The following is a 26,774-nucleotide window of genomic DNA, read 5'->3' as shown; positions in this document are numbered from 1 at the left end:
AATCCATAATGCCTTTTAAAGAAATGAACATTTAGTGATGATATGCCTTGGATGTCAAAAAGGCCTTTGGCATGACTTTGAAATGGGGAGTCTTATGTGACATGATCTACATAACTTGGGGATTTGAGGTTGTCTACCAACGTTTATGCAGAAATTTTATATCAGAAAACCTTCCAAGTACGTTTAATTATGTTCTGTCCTATATCCATACACACCAGGGAGTTCCACAGGGCTCAGTACTTAGTCCCATCTTATTTGCAATCAGAATAAACCATATAACATGAGAAATACCAGACTTTGTAGATAGATATTTATATGCAGACGATCTAATTATATTATACAGCTCCTAAAATATGTGTTCAATATCAAGGCAACAATAAAATCAAATAAATAAAATACAACTATGATCAGAGAAAAATGGATATGGCATTGCAAGTAAAAAAACAATTACAACTCATTTTTGCAGAAAATACAAAATGCACCTAGACCCAGAAACGAAAATAGGATCGAAATTATACCACTTGCCTAGTATTAGATTTCTTGGTCTAGTACTGGATACCAAGTTAAACTTTCTAGAACCTATTAAATGCTTACATACCACCTGCTTAAAAGCCTTAAACATTCTCCAAGCAATATCTGCAGCAACTGGGAACAGACCATTACAATCTACTAAATTTATATCAGGCTATGATACAGTAGAGACTGGATTACTAAGCACTAGTTTATGTGCCTGCATAGAAAAGTGTGCTGAAATGGCTGGATTCCATACACCACAATGCTTTGGGAGTAAATACAGGAGCCTTTTGCATATCAACAGTGCAAAAGTTTATGTAGACAAAGGCTTTTATTAATTATGTAAGTGTAGTTGCACCAGTCATCCAGAATGGGAAAAAGCTTCATGAACCAAAGTGGGAAACTTTGTAAATCGTGCAGTAAGCTAAATCTGGTCATGGAATGGCAAATTAATCTGGACAAAGTTGCAAAATTTAGCCACATCCTCCTTTGCACCTCTGGCTTCTTGAATGTGAGAAATATTTTAGCAAAGGGAAAAAATACCATCCCAAAACACTGTCCAACAATTATATGCTGCTTACTGAAAGATTAAAATCAGACATATACCCATAGGCACGGCCGAATTCATTTAGACACCTTCCCAAAAGCTTTATGAGAAACATTTTCTTTTCAAACTCCAATGCATGGAATTTGCAAACTGCAATGTATGGAATCCTGCACTTAGATAGTATTAACCATCTACTGCTTTTACTCATCTGACTGGGCCTTGTACACCTAATCAAATTTTATCAGACAACGACCGTGTGTGAGCAGTTTTAAAGTTTTTACAAGCCATTAATATATACACACACATCTAAATTATATAATTTATTTTTAAACTTATACAGCTTATAATAATTTGACGAGATAGCCTTTTTAAAGATTACCAGAATCTTATGTTTTTTCATATTTTAACTTTTTCCTGGCACAGTATAACCACAATCGTTTTTATGCCAGTAAAATCAAAATCCGATTTAACATACCTCAGGAGAAAGAAACTAACAATGAAGCTATGTTGGATACCAGGACATGCAGGAATTTTAAACAATGAACAAGCAGATTGAGCAGCTAAAAATCCATTTTAAAGGTTAGCATCACAATATTATGTCTCATATCACGATTATAATTCTGTCATTCGAAAAGCCAATAATGAAAGTTGGGCACATTTCTGGAAATGTCAAATGGACAATAAATTATTGCAAATAAAACAAGCACTCACTCCAACTCTGGAAATCAAGCTTTTGGAAAGACAGACATGAAGAAGTTATTCTTGCAAGACCTCATATTGGGCATACAAAATGCACACATGGATATTTCCTTAGGAAAGAAGATCCAGCGACATGTTCGTAATGTGAAATTCACCTCTCTGTACAGCATCTGCTGTTGGACTGCTGGCTTTATCAAACACAAAGAAATCAAACTGTCTTTCAAACTACCTAGTATGCAATACAATCTTTAATGGATATTTTTGGGGATTGATGCATGCCTTGATGAACTGTTGGCATACTTAAGACTGATGAAATCTTACTGGCAAATATATAGTATGAACCAGAGCTGTAATGCTCAATACATTCTACATTGATATCAATATTTGTAAAGTAATAAGAGAAGTTTACCTCAGTATAGTATGCAGAACACTTCCGTATGATACTCTCCAGAAATTAAAACAAAAAAATTGAAAATCTTACATTACAGTAACACATAATTAAAAATCAATTTAATGCAATTAAAAATTTAAAAAATTAATTAAAAGAATTTAACAAAAAAATTGCAAAACTGATTTTCCTTCCTGAAGCTGACAAGACTCTTCGACCATATGTCGTGATCACAGGAATGAAAATTACCGAATAGGGGTGAGCATGAAACTTAAATAGGGATTATTTGTCTTCGCGCATGCACGTAAAAGCTCACAGAATGGAGATCAGATATGGCCAGTGAACACTAACATTTGTTTAATAATATTTATTCTAGACTCAAATTTACTTTGGAAAGGGAGGATATGGATACAAAGTCATTAAATTTTCTAAATTTCATGCTTACTCAGGACTCGAGTAAAATCCAGTTTAACCTCTATCGAAAACCTAAAAAAACCTGCACTACATTATAACAGCTATCACCTGTTCACCTACAACAGATCTATTATCTTGAATCAATTTCTAAATGCCTATAAATATTCAACGACAGAATCTGCTTTGGGCTCAGAAATGCACATATTAACCAGCAGATTCTTAAACAGGGGGGGTTATCCCCTACAATAAACCGAATTAGGGTGCAAGCTAAGGATAGGATACAAAATACTACACCTACAAACAATAGTAATATCAAAAAATACTTTATTTCTGTCCCATATGTTGAACAGTGGCACAAACACTTAACAGATTCTTTAATAATACTGAATTTAAAATTGTGGCCAGGCCAATACGGAAATTACACACTATACTGAACAATTGCCAGTCCTTTCCTCGTTCGCAACACAAATTAATGACCTGATATAAAACATTTCTTGCGGTGATTGCGACTCGTCTTGCCAAGGTTCGATGCGTTTTCCTCTGAGTATTTGTGTTAATCAACACGCTGCTTCAGTTCGTGCTTCTCATTCAGCAGCGTCAGAATTAGCATTTCATGCCATTAACGAAAAACATACTTTTTTATTTAATGAGGCCAAAATAGTGTCCAACATAATTATACGTGACTATTAATTGCAGAAACCATTGAAATTAAATTACACAAGAATTCTGTTAATGTTCGCTGGCCATATTTGATCTCTGATTCGTAGACTTTTACGTGCGTGCTGGAAGACAAATAATTCGTATTTTAGTTTCATGCTCACCCTTATTCAGTAATTTTCATTTCTGTGATCACGTCATACGGTCAAAAACTGTTGTCAGCTTCAGGAAAGAAAATCGTTTTGCAATTTTTTCGTTAATTTAATTAATTAAAAGAATTTAATTAATTAAATTCTTTTAATTAATTTTCTTAATTTTTAATTGCATTAAATTGAATTTTAATTATTTGTTACTGTAATGTAAGGTTTTCTATTTTGAATATCATACGGAAGTGTTTATGTACTGTATTGAGGTAAACTTCTCTTATTATTTTACAAATACTGGGAAATATAAAACACAAATTTAAAAATTGATCTAGTAGCACAATGGTCTCAAACTCAAATTGCATGCGGGCCGAATGCACGATCTGAAAGCAGCTGGACGGACCAGAATTTTTTTTTAACAAAATGAGAGTGAATATAAGCATGGTATTTACAACAAATACATAATTGAAATGTATTCGCAGGCTGTGTAAAATTGCTTCGGGAGCTGGATGTGGCCCGCGGGCCGCCAGTTTGAGACCACTGTAGTAACACATAGTGAAAAAGTGAAAGGTGCAGTATAGCCAAAGTGGTTCTTGTGCCAAAAAAAAAACTAAACACCAAAGAAATGCATATTTCTTAAGTGCTTTACAGACTTTTATCGGTTATGTGATACTACTCATACGGTTCTGTCTCTTTGTTTCAACAGGTGGCACACTCACTATAAATTTAATATTTGCTTCTGCTAATCTCCAGCCACTTTCGGATGTTAAAAATAACTTGGCTCGTATTGCAGCCAACTGAGCAATTCTTGTGAATAAGCTCTACCATTAATCCCCTATACAGACTACAGGCATATAATTCATAATAAGATACTCCAATGTCAAGATTTGCAGTGTCAAGATTTGTAGTTTTAGTAGGCTACAAACTACATCAGATTAAGTTATTAATGAAATTATGGTAGTCTGGTCTGTGCAGAAACTGTAGAGAAGTGCTTCCTAGTTGACTATATAAGGATGCAGTCATCTTTTCTGTTGAGGTTCAATGACTGTCCTATATTTGACTTCTGTGTCACTGACTTATTACTTTGGCATATTTTTGTTTATGTTATTAATAATACACAGTGTACATTTTATCACTTCTAATTATCAGATTGAGCTTTATAGCCATGTAGATTTTATCAAGTAAGTACCATGTTTCATCTGTTTAACTTTCTGCAGATTAACTTGTACAGGTATATTTTTAACTTTAATCTGTGTACTGCTTTTTAATTACTTATAAAGGGTTTTTTTTTTTTTTGAGAGATAATCAGTTATAAAGATTACCAGCTTTCTGATTTTTACTTATTTTTTTCATAATTTGTTTCCTGCAAAATTCAAATCAATCCGTTAGTCATTTTTATGGCATAAGGAAGCATTTCACTGTTTCATTTGGAAACAATCAGACTGCGACTATTTACCGAAATTAAATAGAATTTAGCAGAAAATAAAACCAGCAGTAACTAATAAAAAAAATCTGATGAAGGTTTATCATAATAAAACTAAACAGTAAAGAGATACCACTGTTTCTGTGTCTTTTGTTTACAGTTACAAAACCCTTTGTGAGCTCATTCATGTTAAGACACAACAGGAATAAGCCCAACAAGCTTGTTTATTAAAATTGCTAATCAGATCATTGAAGAGAAAGTGGCAAATTATTTAATATTTTCAGATAGTAAATTATTTTTTTATTTTTATATGTTTCAGGAAAGATTGAACTTGTAAAATCCAAATGGGCATTAGCTGTAAGTGCTGTAATGACAGTTGTTATGTCTCTGTTGATGTCCGTAGGACTGTGCCTTTGGTTTGGCTTGAATCCTACATTAAATCGAAGGTAAGGTGTAGCCTATAATTTTTAAGATTAATTATGATTCACTGACTTGCTTGCTTTAAAATTTTTGTACGGAAAATCCACCTGTAGTTTTCAAAATCTCAGGACAGAATAGAGGTTTTCCTACTTCCTCTGCAGATACAAATTGGGTGATACAAATTTTTTAAGATAATAAAGCACTCAAACTTATATTGGTATAATTATGTTTATTTATAAATTGGAAATATGTACATAACGAAGTCAAATGTTTTGTGGTATTTTCCTACTACTTCTTCAATGACAGCTGTCTTTGTAATATCACCATCACAAAAGGTCACTTAGATCACAAGAACGAGTTCTTGTGACCTAAGGAGCACCTTGTCTCAGATTGTGCCAACACTACTCCATTACAGTTCCATCAGTTACTTCTCATACTCCACCAGATGAAACAAAATTGAAAGCATCAGCTTCATTGATTAAGGCTCATCCTTGTATAGTGACTATGGATATGGATGTTAATATCGATCAGGATGTACCAATCTTAGATCTCCATACAGAAAATGAACCTGGAAATTGGATGACCAACCTTCCCCTAGAAAGGAAAGGTGAAACTAGATCGCTATAAACAGACTGGATCCAAAAAACATACAGAATCATATTCACTCTCACAAACCAAAGAGTGGAATGCATTATTCAGTTTGTTTGTTTGTTTGTTATTTGGGTTTTAGGAGCATTAGCAACTAAGGCCATATTGCTCCGGGGATATGCGGTGGTCCTGAACCTTTCCGCATCCTCCATATTTGGTAGTCACGGGCTCGAACCCCAGTCTAATCAAGAAATGCTGCTCCTGCCCACCTGGCATTATTCATTGGAATTGTAGAAGCTTACAGACCAATCTTGATGACATATATGGTCAGATTAAACAGTATAGTCCAGTAAGCATCTGTTTGCAGGAATAGGATCGGGTTACCCCGGTAATTAAAAATTACACAATTTATCAACAAGACAGAAGTGTAAAAAAAAAAAAAAAAAAAAAGATGAACTGCAGCCATTATCAACCCACTGCAGGATGGAAGCTTTCTCAACAATGGCTTCATGGTGAAAGAAATGGACCATAATCTGCCACGCTGGCCCAGTGCGGGTTGGCAGATCGACAGGGACTAGAACCCCGGTCTACTCAAAGAGCATATGCTACTGCATTCCCACTCCTGACCACTCGGCCACGGAGGGCTGACTAATACTCATGGTGGTGTAGCCATTCTTGTGAATTCCAGAGTTCCTGCCAAACATATCTCTCTGCAGACTATACTAGAAACTGTAGCTGTATGTGTTGCTGTAGGAATCATGTTTACCATAGTTTCCATATATATATATTCACAAAACAAAGAATATACTCTTAAAGATCTAGATAGCCTGATTATGCCACTTCCTGTTCCCCTTTTTTTTATTGGGTGACTTTAATGAGTACCATTCTCTGTGCATTTCTTTACAAGTAGATAGACATGGAACATTAATTAAATCTCTTCTTGTCAAACAGAATATGGCATTAATAGTTATATCCATTTCTCAGCTAGAATATCCACAGCTATTGATCTTTAAGTCTGCTCTCGAGCATTCTTTCCAAGCATCCTTGGACAGCTTTAGACAACCCACTCAATAGTGAACACTACTCAGTTCTCTGCAAACTTCTTCGCCAGAGACAGACACCCACACAAAATGGATATTCTGCAAAGCTTATTAGAACATATTTACCATTAGTGTCTCCTCTAACGAACAGGTTATCAAATTACTGACTGATTATATTGTGATTATATTGTGGTATCGATTCTAGTAGTGATAACCAGTGCTAAACCCAAGCATCAACAGGTATATACAGGCATGCTAAGCATTAATGGAATGAATTGTGCTACTGTACCAAAAAAGGGAAAAAAAGCATTGAACCTGTTCTGTATAGATCCACAGATGAAACAAAAGCATGCTAAAAAAAACTCAGTGGTGAATGGAATGGGCAGGATTTGTATTCTGTCTAACAGAAATGGCAAATGCTCTAGCAGAATCCTTTTAATAAGTCAGCAGTGTCTGCATATGATCCATCCTTCTCACAAGATAAAGCTATAGCTGAGCAGCATAAATTAAACTTCAATTTACGGCTGAACATTGATCACAAGGATCAAGTACCATAACACACAATATTCCAACAAATGTTGCCAACTACCTCTGTGCTGATGGTCTTACAATAACTTGTCAGTCACAGACAAGGAAGAGGGAATCGGTGTTTTCAGCGGGGGGGGGGGGGATTATGTGGATTGGAGTTTCCTTCCGTGTGTTTGAATGGTGCGGATGTTGAAGCTGCGAAGGATTCTGGTTATGCCATGCGCTAAAGAAGGGTAAAATGGGATGCGGCCGAGGCACGTGACAATGGAAGTGTAAGGGTTGACGGGCATCGAATGAGGAGTGTCTGGCACTGTGATGTCTGTAGTTCCCAGTAGTTGGGGGTCTGTTCAGGGTAGCTGCACTTCATGACATGAACTAATGGGATGCAGGTGACACATACATCCCATTTTACCCTTCTCTAGCTGATCATCACAAACTGTGAGTTCACCGAAAATGAAGTGTCTCAGATCAACAGATTTATTAATAGAGACCTCTCGCTGAAGACACACTGAGCTACTATTACAGCTTATTTTTTTTTAAGTGGAATTCCAATTTATTTCACCCTGCATACCATACTGAATTCTTTGAAAGAAGTGGTCACTGAATGGGATCTGTTAAATATTTCTGAAGAAGAAATAGTCCAGGAACTAAATGATTAAACCGAAACTCAAGCATAAAGAATTATGATATGAAAAGACAGCAGCTTACATGTAACATAATCTTAATCTTCAGCCACCAAATTTACTGGCTTCAGTCAAAGCAGGTTATTTAAACTGCTGCATGTGGCCCTTTATCTCAAATATCCTAAGATGTTACAAAATGCCAGAAATTTTGTTCACTCCCAAACAGCATGCCAAGTACGTACAACATATTCAGATTATTCATTAATAGCTTTCTGAATATTGTTTTATTTATTTTGTTTGTAATAGCAATAAACAAGTAAGTTTAAAAGACTGTTAAGTGTGGAAATTTCAAACATTGAAACTTTCAAACTGCCTTCCTTCTTCCATACAACGAACTTCTGCAATATTCTGAACTTTTGCATGCCATTAAAACAGCCCATAGTGGTGCTACCGGGCCAGATGGGATTTATTATATCATGCTACAACATCTTGATGACGAAGCTTTGCACCTTCTCCTGGCCTTTTACAACCATATATTTTTAGAAAATGTTTTTCCAGCTTCTTGGCATCACTTTACTGTTTTGGCATTCCTAAAGTCTGGAAAAGATCCATCCAAATCCCCATAGCTGTAGCCCATATCTCTCTCAAGCTGCCTCAGCAAAATCCTTGAGAAAATTATCCACAGAAGACTTGTCTGGATCATTGAGTCAGGACGTCTAATGAGCCATAGTCAATATGGCTTTTGTCCAAATAGGTCATGCTTGAATCTTATGGTCAAGGCTGAATTTGCCATTTGTAATGCTTTTGTTAAACACGAACATCTGTTATTGGTTTCAATAGATATAGAGAAGGCTTTTGACACCACCTAGTGGCATGGCATACTTAGTGATCTTTACTCTCTTGGACTACGGGACAACCTTCCTATACTCTTTCAACACACTGAAACCACCCAGATCAGTAAAAGCAGGATATCTACGTTGCAACATTAGACTGTACATCCCGAATCCTCTCCGCTGTTTCAACTGCCAGAAATTTGGACACTCACAGACTGTATGGAGAGGAAAATCAGTTTGTGCAAATTGTAGATTCCAAGAACACCTCACCTCTACTTGCACAGCTAGAAATCATAAATGTGCAAACTGTAAAGAGGAACATATGGCATACTAAGAGAGTGTGAAATCTGGAAGAAAGAAAAAAGAATATAAAAGTACAAAGCAGAAAACAGAGTTACATATCAAGAAGCAAAAAAAGAAATTGCAATAAATCTAGAAAACAAACCTTTTGTGCTCAAGTCACCACAACCAAAAAGATCCTGGAAATGAGACCTCTTAATTCAAAATGCTGTGGAACACAAACAGATGTCACAATTCCCCCAAGAGAATCAGTATCAGAATGGGTGCGTGAATTTTACGAATCTTCTCTACCACAAAAGCAACAAGAAAAAATGGTTAATACGCCTCTATCTTTTCCCCCGGATAATGCAGAAAATGTAAGAAGAAAAGAAAAGTAAAACAGAAACAAAGATTACAGAACAAATGGACATTAAACAGGAAAAAAGGACTATGTCCTTGAAATTTTTCTGGAAGAAGAAATGGATATATGAAAACCCTATTTTGCAAAGAAAGAAAGACAAAACCAAGGCAGACAAAGTGAAAACAGCCCCAAGGAATTAATCCAAGGGATCATCTAAACAGAAATGACAGATAATCGTTCAGTGGAGCTTTCGAGGTTTCTGTGCAAATATTAACGATATTATAGACCCGATTACTCAATATCATCCTTTAAGTATCTGCCTACAAGAAACATTTTTAAAATTACAGGACATGAGTACAATTAAAAACAATAGCATATACAGAAAGGACTGCATTTTGGACAGAACAATGCGAGGAGGAGTGCAATATTAGTAAATAGACATGTACCATCCCAAGCAATACCATTGAACACCCCCTTGGAAGCAGTTGCAGTCCGTCTAGCAATAGGCATCGATATTAGCATTACCTCAATATACCTACCTCCTAGTCAAGAACTCTACTTGAAAGATTTTGAAGTGCTGATTGTTCAATTGCCATCTCCGTTCTGCATTTTAGGTGATCTAAATGGTCATCACCCACTATGGGGCCGATCCCAGAATAAACCAGAGAGTTTATTCTGAATCGAGAAAATAATAGTTGAGAATAACCTCATGATTCTGAATGACGGCAAACACAATAGATCTGCAGTAGATCTATCAACCTGTTCCCCAACACTGTTCCAGAAGATCCAGTGGATTGTGCATGAGAACCCATTGAGCAGTGACTACTACCCCATAATTTTGAAAATTATAAAGAAAACCCCATGCCAAGCCACCAGGCATCCTAGGTGGAAAATATATGATGCAGATTGGGAAACCTTCAGAATACTAGCAAAAACTGGAACGTCATTAAACAAGAATCAGTACAAACAGCAGTGGACTATGTCACCAATACTATTCTTCAAGCTGTGGAACAGACAATACCTAAAATGTCTTCTAACATTAGAATATGTCCAAAACCATGGTGGAGCAGTGAGTGTCAGGAAGCTAAAAAAGAGAGAAATAGGGCCTAGAATCACTTTTGCAAAAATCCAACGACGGACAACCTGATACAATTCAAGAGAGCCAGAGCTAAGGTCAGGAGAGTGCACAAAATCAGCAAAAAAGTGAGTTGAATCAAATTTGCATTTCCACACCTGCTACACTTATCTGATAGATCAGAATGATGACAAATAATTCCCAAATAAATCCATCCTCATTACTAAATTGGAAAGGACAGTTAGTCACAAATACCTCAGATATTGTCATGTGCTTTACGAAAACTTTGCCAATACATCTGCCAATTGTGCATACTCAACTGCTTTCAAAACTTACAAGAATGAAGCCGAAAAAATAAACCTAAAATTTTCCACCAATCGCTACGAACAATACAACTTGCCGCTAATGGTAGCAGAATTAAAACAAACCCTGATATAGATGAAACACAGTGCAGTTGGTCCTGAATAAATCATTATTCAATGATTCAGCAATTAGATGAACAATCTCACTTAGCCCTGTTAGATTTATTTAATAAGATATGGCACCATGCAATAATACTAGCTTTCCCGAAGCAGGAAAAAGACCAATCAGACCCACAGAACTATTGCCCTATCACTTTGACCAGCTGCTTGGGCAAGATCTTGGAGAAAATTGTCAATAATAGACTAACATGGTATCTAGAAAACAATAACCTTTTCAATCTTGTACAATATGGCTTTCACACATACATCTGGAAAATCAGATAAGAAACACTTTCCTCAGAAAACATCAAGTCCTGGTTAATTTTGATATTGAGAAAGCATGTGATACCACGTGGCACTATGGCATCTTTAGAGGACTACACCAATTTGGTCTTTGAGGACACCTACCTCTATACATAAGCAATTTTCTCAAAAATCGAACTTTCCAAGTTTGACTTAACAATACACTTTCCAAAACATACTCTCAGGAAGAAGGGGTCCCTCAAGGATCCGTACTAAGTGCCACACTTTTTGCATTTCACTTCAGCACAATAATAGAACAAATACCATCCAACATCACCACAACTGTTTATGCAGATGATTTCAGCATTTCTTATCAAGCACAATGTATGAAGACAATAGAATGGCAATTACAAGTAGCCATAAACAAAGTTATAAAATAGACAGAAAGAAATGTTTACAGAATTTCCACACAAAAAAAAGGAATCTGCATCCTGATCCTGAACTCAGGCTGAAAGGGCAGATCATCACAGTTAAAAACAGTGTCTGTTTCTTAGGGCTTGTGTTTGACAAAAAATTAGCCTTTTTGGAGCACATTAGTCACTTAAGAGTTGTGTCTAAAGAAAATGAATATCTTAAAGGTCCTATTCGCTATATCCTAGGGAGCAGATAGAACAATACTATTACGATTATATCTCCTACTCATTCGTTTCAATTTAAACTACGGTGCCCCAGTCTATGACTCAGCGAGACCTAGTCTCCTGAGATGGCTCGATCTAGTACGTCACAGTGTGCTCCGAATAGCCCTTAGAGCTTTCCATATTTTGCCTGTGCAGAGCCTGTATGTGGAGGTGCAAGAACCTCCACTACAAATCAGAAGACAATCAATTACTTTCTTATGCAACTAAAATAAAATCGCTACTGGGTCATCCTCTACAGGAAATCTTTTTTACACCAGAATGAGAACAACATTACCAACAACAACAAAGAATCAATAAACCTGCAAGCATGAGATTAAAAAACCTTCTCAGTGCAGATCTTAACTTGGATAATATAACTCCACTGACGAAGCAGTCTACACTACCATGGATCATCAAACAGCCTACATCTGACTTCTCCTTCCACTTTTGGGACAAACAAGTGCTGCCACATATCATCTATCAACACCTGCATGTTGCTTACAAGTCGCAATTTTTAGATCATCGCTTCCTATATACAGAGGGGTCAAAAACTGAATATCATGTGAGAGCGGCAGTTTACACATCTGATGTCACCATAGCCCTAAAACTCCCAAAAGACTCCAGCATTTATACTGCAGAACGTCAAGCCATTATGTTAGCTATAAACCAAATCTAACACTCAAGCTCACAAAACAGCATCATTTTTACTGACCCCCTTAGCTCCATGATGGCTATACAAAATGTCAATTCTAATAAACACCCACTGCAACAACAAATTCAATGCCGAGTGTCAAAGCTCCTTGAACAAGGTCATAACATAAGATTTTTCTGATCCCAAGTCATGTCAAAATATATGGTAATGAACAAGCAGACAAAGCTGCTAAGGAATTCAACAACAACCTTTCTGCACCCTAAACCATTCCTTCCACAGATTACAAAAAAGTTATTCACCACAGTGGGATACGTCACTGGCAAAAGAAATGGAAAGTACTAACCAACAACAAATTGCACCAAATTAAAAGTTTACTCCAATCATGGAAATACAGTATTCAGCAAAACAGACATGACAAAGTGATACTCACAAGGTTAAGAATAGGACACACTCAATTCAGCCGCTGCCATCTCTTGTGAGGAGAGGATCCGTCTCTATATCCTATCTGTCACACAACAAACAGTAGAACATGTACTAATGCTATCGAGAAATGCTATGAGAAATAAAAGAAATGCTATCGAGGCAATGTTAGGTGGGTCGGAAAACTGCTAGATTGGGGGGATACAAGGACTAATAGATTAACAGTAGCCACTGGCAGAGGTGAAAGTGATTCTTGCACTGCTTCTATTGGAATGAGCCGCAGCCTGGAAAATAAGATGCAGGATATTTCAGAGACTGCTGGGAATCATTGGGGTACAAGTAAACACATGGGTTGTGTTAGGGTAGCTAAGAAAAAGAACAGGTGCATGTATACTTGTGTGTACACCAATGCTAGGAGTTTAGTAAATAAATTTGATGAATTTGAGGTATTGCTCAAAACATCAAAGGCAGATATTGTGGGGATTTCAGAGACGTGGTGTCACACAGATATAAGAAATGCAGAACTGGAATTTGGGGAGTACAATGTCTACAGAAAGGATAGACAGGATAGGAAGGGAGGAGGGGTTATGCTATTAGTTAAAAAACACATAAAATTCAAGGAAGTGAAGCCAGTCGACATCGCTGGACAGTGCAGTGTCGAGTCAGTTTGGTGTGACATAAGCATTGGGAGATCAAAATTGAGAGTAGGAGTGTGCTATAGGCCTAATGACTCTGATGAGTATAATAAGAAACTGTTCGGAGAAATAGAGTGGGCCAGTAAATCAGAGAGTCTTATAATGGGGGATTTTAATTTCCCAGATATTGACTGGAATTTGGGGGCTGGTCACTCACACAGTAGCAAGGCTTTTGTGGATTTATTGGATGATTGTTTTCTACATCAGCATGTTCGGGAGGCAACTAGAGGGAGTAATACTCTTGATTTGATTATCAGTAGTGATTCTTCATGCATTAAGAATCTGCAGATAAATGAACCACTTGGTGGCAGTGATCACAGTGTGCTGAAGTGGGAGTTACTCAAAGAGGTAACTACCATTAGGGGTAAAGGGAAGGGGTATTGCTTTCGTAAAGGCGACTACAATGGACTGAGACAGTATTTAAATTCTATACAGTGGGATCAACTGATGATATTGCCAACAGCAAATTCAAAATGGGAAGCATTCAAAGAACTTATCGTGGAAGCTACTAGGCTTTACATACCAACTAAGAAATATTGTTCAAGGTTTAGGCCTAAATGGTTGTCAGATGAACTAATGAGGCATATGGCAGAGAAGAAAAATGCATGGGATACATACAAATTAACACGTGACACGGACGCCTATGATAGATACAAGTTGATCTGTAACCAAGTTACAAAGGAGGTTAGGCAGGCGAAGGCAGATTACGAGAGATCCTTGGCAAGGGATGCGAAGAAAAACAGCAAAGAGTTCTTTACTTATGTAAACTCTAGAAAGAAGGGGATGAATCAGATTGGTCCACTTGAGATCGATGGGTCAACTGTTGATGACCCTGCTCGGGTAGCTAACAAACTAAATGAATATTTTGCATCGACATTCACACATGAGGAGTTATTCAGCGAGGGGAATGCCAGAGGTGTATTCAACTCTAGCAGTAAGCTAGAGAATCTTGTAATAACTGAGAGCAAAGTGGAGGAGAAATTGTTGAAGATAAACACAAGAAAGGCACCTGGGGTGGATGGGATCTATCCAGTTATATTAAAGGAGGCAGCAAAGGAGGTAAGCAAACCCTTAGCCATAATTATGAGAGCTTCCTTGGACTCAGGGGAGGTACCCATTGACTGGAGATGTGCAAATGTGACCCCAATTCACAAAGGGGGATCAAAGGCTGACACAAGTAATTATAGACCTGTGAGTTTAACTTCTGTTCCTGGAAAATTAATGGAGGCACTGGTGAAAGAAGCACTGCAGGATCATCTAGACAAGACTTCAGTTATAGCTAGGACACAGCATGGTTTTGTTAAGGGGAAGTCTTGCCTGACCAATTTGATTGGATACTATGATGCAGTCACAAAAGAACTGGATGCAGGGAATAACTTTGATATTATATACTTGGATCTTAGAAAGGCTTTTGATACTGTTGCACATGGAAGACTGCTGCACAAATTGGAGCAGTGTGGCATTGGAGGCAAGTTGCTGCTATGGATAAAGGGGTGGTTGAGGGGGAGAAGACAGAGAGTGGTAATCAATGGACACTGCTCATCGTGGACTAATGTTATTAGTGGAGTCCCTCAGGGTTCAGTATTGGGGCCTTTATTGTTTTCTGTATTTATAAATGATATTGATGATGGTATATCAGGCTTAATGTCCAAGTTTGCAGACGATACGAAGGTTGGCAGGGTTGTAAAGGACACTACTGACACTATGCTGCTGCAACAGGATTTGGAAAGGTTGAGCAGATGGGCTTCGAGGTGGCAAATGAAGTTTAACATTGACAAATGTAAAGTACTACATATGGGAAACAGCAACCCCAGAGCAACGTATCAACTCTGTGGTACTACACTGACAGTGGTAGAGAATGAAAGGGACCTGGGGGGTGGTGGTGCAGGCAGATATGAAGTTCTCTGAGCAGTGCAGACGAGCTGCAAGAGTAGCTCATGGTGTATTGTCAATGATATATAGGAATTTTTCTAGCAGGGATAAGGAGGTGATTATTCCCTTGTATAAGGCAATGGTCAGGCCACACCTAGAGTACTGTATACAGGCCTGGAGGCCTCATTTCAGGAATGATGTAGAGCTGCTGGAACGAGTACAGAGAAGGGCAACTAGATTGGTGAATGGGACAAAGGGGTTCTCTTACGAAGAAAGGCTTAAGTTTTGCAAATTACAGTGTCTGGAAACTAGGCACCAGCGGGGTGATCTGATAGAGGTGTACAAAGCCTTGAATGGTTTGAGCATGCTCAATGCTGATGGGATTCTTCCTCTAGCTCAGAAAAATCACCTGAGAGGGCATAAATTCAAATTGAGGAAAGACAGATGTAGGATAGATGTGCGGAAATTTGCCTTTAGCCAGCGGGTGGTTGGTGGGTGGAACAGACTTCCATCCCTTGTCGTGGAAGTTGATAGCCTAAATAAGTTTAAGGCTCAGCTGGACAGGTATTTCGAACGAACAGAGGGGTGAAGTGGAAGTGGTTATTTTTATTTATTTATGTTACTTTTTTTTTTTTTTTTTTTTTTTTTTGGCTGATGCTGCATAAGCTTGCTTTCTTGCATCAAATGCCTCTACTAATGCTAATGCTAATGCTAATTACATGTCCAGCTTTTACAGTTGAGTGCCAAAATTTTTTCAAAGAGTTGGCAAGCAAATATTATTTCTCACTCTCAAAACCATACTGGAAGATAGGAAAAAATAGCAGATGCTTTTCTGTTCCCCAAGGAAATACATTTCTATCAGTATTTGGCACTACCATTTATGCCATAAAAATATACAAATGCCGAATACACTGGGCACAGTCCTCCACATAGATGATTTCAGCATTTTTTTCCACCCTTGCAACATATGTACAATAGAATGTTAGCTGCAGGGAGCATTTAATAAAGCTTTCAAATGGACCACAAACAACAACAACTTTTCCAATGTCTACACAAAAGAGTTGGGATGCATTTCTGTAGGAAGCAGAACCTATGCTCAAACCTAGGGGAGCAGGCAATTTCAATAACACCAGATTAACTCTTGATAAAAAAAAAACAAAAAAACTGACCTCTTTAAAACATTAAATGTTTAAGGGCAAATTGTAGAGCTTTTCTAATATTGCAACTTGATTGTGGAGCACCAATTTATAACTCCACAAGACTAAGTGTCTTAAGATGGCTGGATTTAGTACACCACAGAGCCCTCTGCGTAACTCTAGGTACATACTACACCTCTCCAGTTCCAAGTCTGTATACTGAAAACTGCAAACCTCTACTTCATCTGAGAAGACATCATAACAGGAAATAGAACCATTCTCTTGTTTTTTATGCTGTTATTATAAAAAAAATTATCATTGTACAATATAGTCTTTCAAAAGGTTTTAGAGTGAAAGTTGTAGATTATTTCCAACTCTTTAAAAATTAGTGTTAAATATTTTTTTATACAGCTAAATAATTATTTTATTTTATTTTCTTAGTGAGATTCTTCCATACCTTGTTGTAGTCATTGGATTAGAAAATATGTTGGTACTGACCAAGTCAGTTGTGTCCACCCCTGATCATTTAGATGTAAAACTCAGAGTTGCTCAGGGTTAGTAAATTTGCAATTTTTTGATTTTAGTATAATGAATGTAGAAATTGTTTTGATACCATATTCCACTGATATTGCTTATGTTGTTTTACTGTAGTAATAACTAGGCAGAGCTCATGGAGCTTCTTTCAGCATTTTTTTTCAAGGTAGTAGTGGATGAGATGTATATACTCATGTATAAATGTATCATTATGTTGTGCCCATTATTTTATAACTCTCGTTATCTGTATTTCTTCTCATATTTGGAATATGTGTCTTCTAGTTGTCAGTAAAAAAAGAAAAGAAAAAAAAAGAAAAAAAGAAAACACTAATATAAAAAAAATTAATACCAATTCTCGTCCATGTACTACGAATTTAGTTTTGAGAGCAGGCTATAAATGCAAGTATTGAATGGTTTTTATTTTTTAATGACAACCGTCTTGTTTCAAGATAGTAGATTGAAATAAAATACTTCATTCAGGACAGCCTCTCCTCTTTCTTTCCTACCCTCATAAATAGTAATTAGAACTCTCCTGCTTTCAGTATGGCTTCCAAAGGAACAGGTGCACTTTGGACCACTTACTTAGATTGCAAACATCTATTCGAGATGCAATCCTAAAAGGAGAGTACCTGGTGTCCATCTTTTTTGATATTGGAAAAGGATATGACACAACTTGGAGATTTGGGATTTTAAAAGATCTTTATAACCTCTATCTAAGAGGTAACCTTCCTGTTTTTATAAAAAACTTTTTATCCCTTTGTTCTTTTGAAGTCTGATAGGATCCACCTTCTCTCGGCTCTTTTGTCAAGAGGAATGGTACTGCAAGGATCTGTCTTAATTGTTGCGCTCTTTTCCATTAAAGTAAACTCCATTACTGAACAACTTCCTCTAATCGTAAAAAATGCACTATGTCGATGATTTCAGCCTATTTTCTCAATCATGAAACATGAGGATTATTGAAAGACAACTGCAACAAGCCATTAACCATCTTAACTCCTGGGCCATGGCCAATGGTTCAGGTTCTCACCTAAGAAGACCATTTGCATCTATTTTTGTCGCAAGTGTCAAATTTGTCAACGGTCGTCAGGATGGATTCAGTCAGTGTCAATCCATTGGTGATATATTGGCTTATGTTATCCTTCTATGGACAAATTCAATGGAAAAGTTTAATGAAACTCAAGCAGTTGTTCTTGACATTTCAAAGTCTTTTTGATCATGTTTGGAATAAAGGTCTCCTAAATAAACTCCCATCTTGTGGTTTGCCAACTGTTTTTTTGTAATTGGGTATCCAGTTTTCTCTCTGACTGCTCACTGCAGGTGATGGTAGATGGCTCTCTGTCTTTCGATTTCTGCAGTAATGCAAGTGTTCCCCCAAAATTCACTTCTTTCTCCCACTCTTTTCCTGTTGTATGTTAATAACATTCTCCTGTTGACTAGAAATCCTATTCATAGTTTTGCTGATGATAGCACATTGCATTCCACCTTCCAGCTTGAGAAACCTTTTCTTGCACAAACAGCTTCAACTTCTCAAATATCCATTGAAAACCTACAAACACTGGCATGCTTCTACATTATAACTGCTATCACCTGTTCACCTACAAAAGATCGATTATCTTTAATCAATTTCTAAATGCCTACAAATATTCAATGACGGAATCTGCTTTGGGCTCAGAAATACAAATGTTAACCAGCAGATTCTTAAACAAGGGTTATCCCCTTGCTACAATAAACCGAATTAGGGTACAAGCTAGGGATAGGATACAAAGTACTATACCAATCAACAATAGTAATATCAAAAAATACTTTATTTCTGTCCCATATGTTGAACAGTGGCACAAACAGCTTAACAGATTCTTTAAAGATACCGAATTTAAAATTGTAGCCAGGCCAATACGGAAATTACACACTATACTGAACAGTTGCTCAGTCCTTTCCTCGGTCCCAACACAAATTAATGACCTGGTATACAACATTTCTTGCAGTGATTACGACTTGTCTTACCAGGGTTCGACGCATTTTCCTTTGAATATTCGTGTTATCAACATGCGGCCTCAGTTTGTGCTTCTCGTTCAGCAGTGTCAGAATTAGCCTTTCATGCCTTTAATGAAAAACATACTTTTTTATTTAACGAGGCCAAAATACTTAGTGTCCAATGTAATTATACGCGACTATTAATTGCAGAAACGGTAGAAATTAAATTACACAAAAATTCTGTTAATGATTGTCGGCCATATCTCATCTCCGATTCGTGTGCTTTTATTCGCATGCGCGAAGATAAATAATCCCTATTTAAGTTTCATACTCGCCCCTATTCGGTAATTTTCATTCCTGTGATCACGACATACGGTCAAGGCGTTGTCAGCTTCAGGAAGGAAAATCGTTTTGAAATTTTTTTCGTTAAATTCTTTTAATTAATTTTCTTATTTTTAATTGCATTAAATTAATTTTTAATTATTTTTTAAATTATTTGTTACTCTAATGTAAGTTTTTCATTTTAATTTCTGGAGAATATCATGCGGAATTGTTCTACGTACTATATTAAGGTAAACTTCTCTTATTATTTTACAAAGGCACTAAGTACTGTAGGTTCTTGGTGTTCTTATTTAAAAAAAAGAAAAGAAAAAATTAATGTAAAAAAGTGCAGAAATGTGGCGTTTAGGGAAAGTTGCTCCTATGGATAAAGGGATGTTTGAATGTGAGAAGACAGAGTGGTAATCATTGGACATTGCTCTTGTGGATTAATGTTATTAGTGAAGTCCCCTGAGGTTTGGTGTTGGGGCCATTTTTGTTTTCTATATTTATCAGTGATATTGATGAAGGAATATCAGACTTAATGTCCAAGTTGCAGGATTAGATCTAGAAAAGTTAGGCAGATGGGTTGAGAAATTGCAGCTGAAATTTAGCATTGACAAATGCAGGATATTGCATATGGGTAGGAGTAATCCCAGAGGCGACAAAATGAAGTAAGCAAGCCATTGGCCATAATTATTAGAGAATTCTTGGACTCAGGAGAGGTCCACATGGACTGGAGATATGCAAATGTATTCCCAATTCACAAAGGGGGGATTAAAAGGTTACACGACAATTATAGACCTGTTAGTTTAACTTCTGTTTCAGGAAAAATAATGGAGTCACTGGTTAAAGAAGCATTGCAGGATAATCTAGACAAGGCTGCAGTAATAATTTAGATACAGCATGGGTTTGTTAAAGGAAAGTCTTGTCTGACCAGTTTGATTGGATATTATGATGTGGTCACAAAGGAACTGGATGCAAAAAATAACTTTGATATCATATACTTGAATTTCAGGAAAGCTTTTGATACCATTGCACATGGAAGGCTACTGTACAAATTGGAGCAGTATTGCATTAAGGGCAAGTTGCTACAATGGATAAAATGATGGGTGAGTGGTAATCAGTGAACACTGCTCTTCATGGACTAATGTTATTAGTGGAGTTTTCCAGCGGTCCGTGTTGGACCTATTTTGTTTTCTATACTTATCAATGATATTGGTGAAGGTATATCAGGTTTAATGTCCAAGTTTGCAGACGATGCAAAGGTTGGTAGGGTTGTTAATGACAGTAAGGAGGTACGCTACTCCAACAGAATCTGGAAAGGTTGAGCAGATGGGCTGAGAGGTGGCAACTGAAGTTTAACATTGACAAATGCAAAGTACTGTGTATGGGTAGCAGTAACCCCAGAGAAATATACCAACTGTGTGGTACTATGTTCAGGGTAGTAGAGAATGAAAGGGACCTGAGGGTAATTCTGCAGTCAGATATGAAGCTTTCTGAGTGGTGCAGAAAAGCTGCCAGAGCAGGTCATTGGGTGTTGTCAATGATATGCAGGGAATTTTGCTAGTAGGGATAAGGAGATGATTATTACTTTTTAAAAGGTAATGGGCAGGCCACATCTTGAGTACTATGTACAGGTCTGGAGACCTCATTTTAGGAAGTATGTAGAGTTGCTAGAATGAATACAGAGAATGACAAAAAGATTGCTGTGGGAACAAAGGGGTCCTCTTACCAAGAAAGGCCTGCAAATTGCATTGTCTGGAGAATAGGCACTTGCAAGGTGATCTGATTGAGGTGTTTAAAGCCTTGAATGGTTTGAGCAGTCTCAGTGCTGATGGGATTCATCCTGTTGCTCAGATTACGAATCTGAGATGGCATAAATTTAAATCAAGGAAAGACAGTTGTCGAATAGATGTGCGTAAATTTGCCTTTAGCCAGAGGTTAGTTGATTGCTTGAACAAAGAGCCATCTGTCGTTGTGGAAGTTGACAGCTTAAATAAATTCAAAGAAGAACTGGACAAATCTTTAGAGGGAATGGGTGGGTGAAATGAGAAGTGTTTTTTTTTTTTTTTTTTTTTGGCAATGCTTTATAAACATCATATGCCTCTATTAATGCTAATGCTAAATACTTACCATCTGTGTGGTACTACACTCGGATTAGGGGAAAATGAAAAAGACCCGTAGGTAATTGTGCAGTCAGTTATGAAGTTCTCTGAACAGTGCAGACAAGCTGCCAAGATAGTTCATGGGGTTTTGTCAGTGTTGTACAAGAATTTTTCTAGCAGCGATATGAATGTGATTATTTCCATTGTGTTAAGGCAATGGGCACCTCACATCTTGAGAACTGCATACAGGTCTGGAGACCTCATTTTAGTTGCCCCAGGTTCCAAGTGATTGTGACCGAGCGATTTCTCTGTGCTTTCAGTGGGATTTCCTAAAAGTGATTTACAGTTATTTTATGTTCCTATTGTTAAGAAATCTTATTTATTTCATAAGAGCTCTTGTTACAAAAGTACTTGTACAGAGCAAGGAAGGAAAGTCAACTTTCTTTATTTCTCATAGTTTTATTACTAACACCTACTAATTTTCACTTGGCCACACCAGGCACTACACCTGCCTCTCCATGGCAGAGCCGGAAACCATGGCGGAAAAGTTAATCTGCCAAGGCCTAAAAGGAGCAAAGATGGACTATACCAATACTGCCCCTTGTGGGATCAATGCCCCATCACATTCTACATAACAGGAAGATCCCAACCCTTCCTATGCTAAGAGACAAAATAAGGATACAGACCAGAATATCTGGCCTCACTTCCTCATAATACATTCCTTGACTGACCAGCCAATCAGCAAGCTCTCTCCTTTTCTGATCCAGAAATGTCTAGAGAATGTTGCTGGCTCACCAAGAATGATTTGCAAACTAAAATCAGGTAACCTACTTGTTGAAACAACACAATGCAAAGCACTCTGAGAAGTTACTTAAATTGAAAACACTTGGAGGAACACCCATAGAAGTGTCACCTCATTCCACCTTAAACCACTCAAAAGGAGTTATAACAGAATGGGATCTTCTATATGTCTCTGAGGAAAAAATTAAACAAAAACTCTCAGTCCAAAAAAAGTTATTCAAGTTAAAAGAATCCTAATTAAAAGGATGGCTCATTACTTTCAACCAGAAGCATCATACTAACATTCAGTTTGCCAAATCCACCAACTTCTGTGAAGGCTGGATATTTGAACTGTCATGTCTGACCGTATATACCAAACCCCATCAGATGCTTCAAATATCAGAAATTGGGCATTCACAGGCAATATGTCAAGAGCCTGCTATATGTGGATCTAAAGATCATATCCATACTGAATGTTCTGCACAGTCTTTACCATGTCTAAACTGTAAAGGCAATCACCCTGCTTATTCTAAAGACTGTGAAACGTGGAAAAGAGAGAAAATGATTCAGAAGTTGATTCAGAAGCAAAGAAACAAATATCACCAATTACAGTAACACGCTCATATGCAGCAACTGTCCAACAGCATAAACAGATAACTGCTGTTGCCGCCACCACTACCACTGCAGTTCAAAGTAACATTACAGTTCCTCCCAATATCTCTATAGCTGATTGGGCTTGCTCAATCTTAGCTTCATCAGTAAAGTCATTCTCATTGCCAACTTCCATTCAAGCCATCAGCACACCAATTACAATTCTGCCAAACACACCTTCCATGTCGCAGCCACAAACACTAAAGACATAGATACAGAAGACAAATCCTCTGTTCATGATCATATGGATACATATGAAAAAAAAGAGTCTATGAGGAACTGATCTTAGAGATACATGCCAAGGAAGAGATGGATGTTTGTTCATTTTCCCCCAGAAAAGAGAAAAGGCCTGAATGATCCAAGCAGACCACCATTCGCGAAAAGACATACAAATAGAAAGCTAATATAATGCGTACAATAATACGGTAGAATTGTCGAGGTTTCCGCAGTAACATCGATGACATTCGTGACTTAATTGATAAATGTCATTCGTTAGGGTCTGCCTTCAAGAAACTAACCTAACTCCACAACTAAACATAGCAGTGAACCTTTACAATACCTACAGACAAGACCGATTTCCTTCCACGGAGGAGTGGCTATTTTAATCAACTCCAGAATTCCATGTAAATGCTTCCTTCCAACTACAAACGTCTTTGGAAGCAGTTGCAGTAAGAGTCTCAATCCAGTTTATATTCTCACTGGGCTCACTCTACCTTCCTCCAAATGAAGGGTATGCATATGCAGATCTAGAAGCATTAGTAACCCAGCTACCACCCCTGGCCCTGGTCTGTATCATGGGAGATTTAAATGGACACCATCCCCTGTGGAGATAATGCCACGAAGACAAACGTGGTAAATTGATTGAAGAATTATTGGATGAGCAAAATCTCTCACTCCTTAACATTGGAGTTCAGACATACATCCATTTGCCCACTGGAACAGCCTCAGCAGTTGACATATATCCATATGTTAACCATCCTATATCCACTTATTGAATGGACAATCTTGAATAATCCTCTTAATAGCAACCATCTCCCTGTGGTCTGAAAAATATTAACAAATGATGTTGAACATCACGATGACCAAAAAAGATGGAGATTCCATAATGCTGACTGGCCAAAATATAGAACAGTTGCGGCAATAGGTGAACAAATAATCACCACTCAGTCTATAGACAATGCTGTAACTCATGTGATAAACCAAATTTTATAGCAGCTGAAGTTGCAGTACCTCAGTCTTATGGAAAATATCATTAAACATGCCACAGCATGGTGGAAAGATGAATGCTTCCGAAAGTATCTCACCTTCATCAATCTCATAAATTTTAAAAAAGCAAGAGCTGGAGCTAGATATATCCAGCATAGGAGTAGAAAGGAATCACGGATACGTTTCTCCTCCATAATTAACAGAAATACAGATACCCTTGTTATGTGGAATGAAATCAGAAAACTTAATGGGAAATTTCTTTCAGTTCCAACTCCAACTAATAAACAGGAATGGACAGGAGATCACTAACTCAAAGGAAATTGCAAACATACTTGCAATTTCCTTTAGTATTGACAAATGCAGGATATTGCATATGGGTAGGAGTAATCCCAGAGGCGGCAAAATGAAGTAAGCAAGCCATTGGCTATAATTATTTTGCAAATATATCAGCAGTATCAGCATATATCCCATCCTTTCATAAAATGAAGGCTGTAGCTGAAAAATGCAAACTAAATTTAATACCAGCCAACAACTCACATATAACCAGCCTTTCAATACAGAACAATTGCAGAAAACTCTGGCTAAGTCGAGAAAGAGTGCATCAGGACCCGATGGTGTTCGCTTTGAAATGATCCAACAACTTAGTCAAAAACCTCTAAAGGGATTACTTATACTATACAATAGAATTTATATGGAAAACTATTATCCAAACTCCTGGTGTCACTCCCTTGTAATCGCCTTCCCTAAACCTGGCAAAGATCATACGATTCCCACAAATTATCGACCAATAGCTCTAACAAGTTGCCTCGGGAAAACCCAAGAGAAAATGGTGAACAACTGATTAACTGGTTCTTGAAACATATAACTTACTAAACATAAATCAGTATGGCTTTTGTAAAAAAGATCACCTGTGGACCCCATGATAAAAGCAGAGGCAAATATTCGCAATGCTTTTATAATCAATGTGCATCTAATTATGATCATTCTCGACAGAAAAAGCCTTCGACACTACCTGGCAATATGGCATTCTCAATGACCTCCATAACATTGGTTTGTGAGGACACTTACTAATCTTAATACAAAATTTTCTTAAGCTCAGAACCTTCCAAGTGAAATACCAAAACAATCTGTCACAAACATATATTCAAGAAGGATGAATTCCTCAGGGTTCAGTGCTGAGTGCAACTTTGTATGCAATCAAAATAAATTCTGTTACAAAAAACTTACCGAACACAGTAGAAACATTCCTTTTTGCAGATGTCTTTACCATTTCATGCTATTCACAAAACATGAACATAAAATTGCAAAGCTTAGCTTAAAAAAAATAGAATTGTGGACAAAAAACAATGGATACAGAATATCATAACAAAAACAATGGCCATACACTTCTGTAGAAAGCGAAAAATGCACCCAGGTCCAGAAATAAGACTAGAAAACCAGCTGATACCTCTAGTAAATACTGTTTCCTTCGCCTGATTCTCAATAAAAAAACTGAAGTTTTTGGAACATATCAAATGCCTCCGAACAACATGTCTAAAAAAGCTAAATATTCTCAGAGTTCTTTCTGCATTGATGTGGGGATTAGTTCACACTATTAAAGCACAACTATACTGTGCTTTAATCAGATCAAGGCTAGACTATGGAGCCCCCGTGCATGGCTCATGTAGACCAAGTGTCATCAAATGACTTGATTCCATACATTGCAGTACCTTACGAATTTCCTTAGGGGGCATACAGAACGTCGCCTGTACAAAGTTTATATGCGGAGGCCCATTAGCCTTCACTATATCTCCAGAAGCAAATGCTGCTGTTAAACTATGCCATTAAAATCCAAAGGCTTCCGCATCATCCTACTTGGATGTATCTCTTTAATCCACAGTGGGAGAACCTCTATAGCAATAAACCCACAGTAAATAATGTGGAATATGACTAAAAGAACTAGTTTCAAAAATGGAGCCTTAGCTTTCACAACGTGTATGAGGATAATAGCAGAAGTGTTCTACCCTGGTACACTTTCACGCCTAACTGGAACACTTATTTTTAGCAGTGGGGAAAAAGTGCTCTGGCAAACGTCAACATAAAACAGATGCATGCAGCCTGAAAGTTCCCGAACTGTATCTCTAAAATAAATTAGACTCGCCCTGGGTCTTATTCACCACTGTCACCTTTGAAGTAGTCCTCTTGAGAGTATAAACACTGAGTGCACTCAAGGTTCCCATGAGTTGAATGCACCCTGAAAGTCCATCATAGTGTTCAGCACCACCTATGATTTGGTTTGGATATCCTCTATGCTGTCAAATCTGGCAAATAATGGGGTTGGTAGGGGACGATTGTAATGTTGAATGCCAAAAACTGTGCCACAGCGAGAGATGTGTGGGTCAGCATGTTATCATGATGAAGGACCCAGTTCTTTTTGTGCCACTTCTCTGGACGTTTCCTCCTGATGACTTCCCTTAACCACCTCTTGACTTCACAGTAGAACTTTGCATTGATGGTCTGGCCAGGAGGGATGAATTCCT

The 26,774-nt window shown here is 37.4% G+C and overlaps 1 protein-coding gene across 1 annotated transcript in view; it reads left to right on the top strand.

The window, feature by feature from the left end:
- SCAP (SREBP cleavage activating protein) overlaps positions 1–26,774 on the top strand; it is a 512,327-nt gene that overhangs the window by 180,060 nt on the left and 305,493 nt on the right. The window contains exons 9-10 of the mRNA XM_090380371.1: positions 5,104–5,230; positions 17,129–17,241. Coding sequence (XP_090236497.1) covers positions 5,104–5,230; positions 17,129–17,241 — 240 coding nt within the window. The remainder of the gene's footprint in view (positions 1–5,103; positions 5,231–17,128; positions 17,242–26,774) is intronic.

The sequence above is a fragment of the Mastigoproctus giganteus genome, chromosome 1, assembly GCF_048544385.1.
Source record: "Mastigoproctus giganteus isolate SK-2022 chromosome 1, ASM4854438v1, whole genome shotgun sequence".
Taxonomy (NCBI): Eukaryota; Metazoa; Arthropoda; class Arachnida; order Uropygi; family Thelyphonidae; genus Mastigoproctus; species Mastigoproctus giganteus.
Note: the sequence above shows the minus strand (reverse complement) of the source record. Positions and strands in the feature narration are given on the sequence as shown.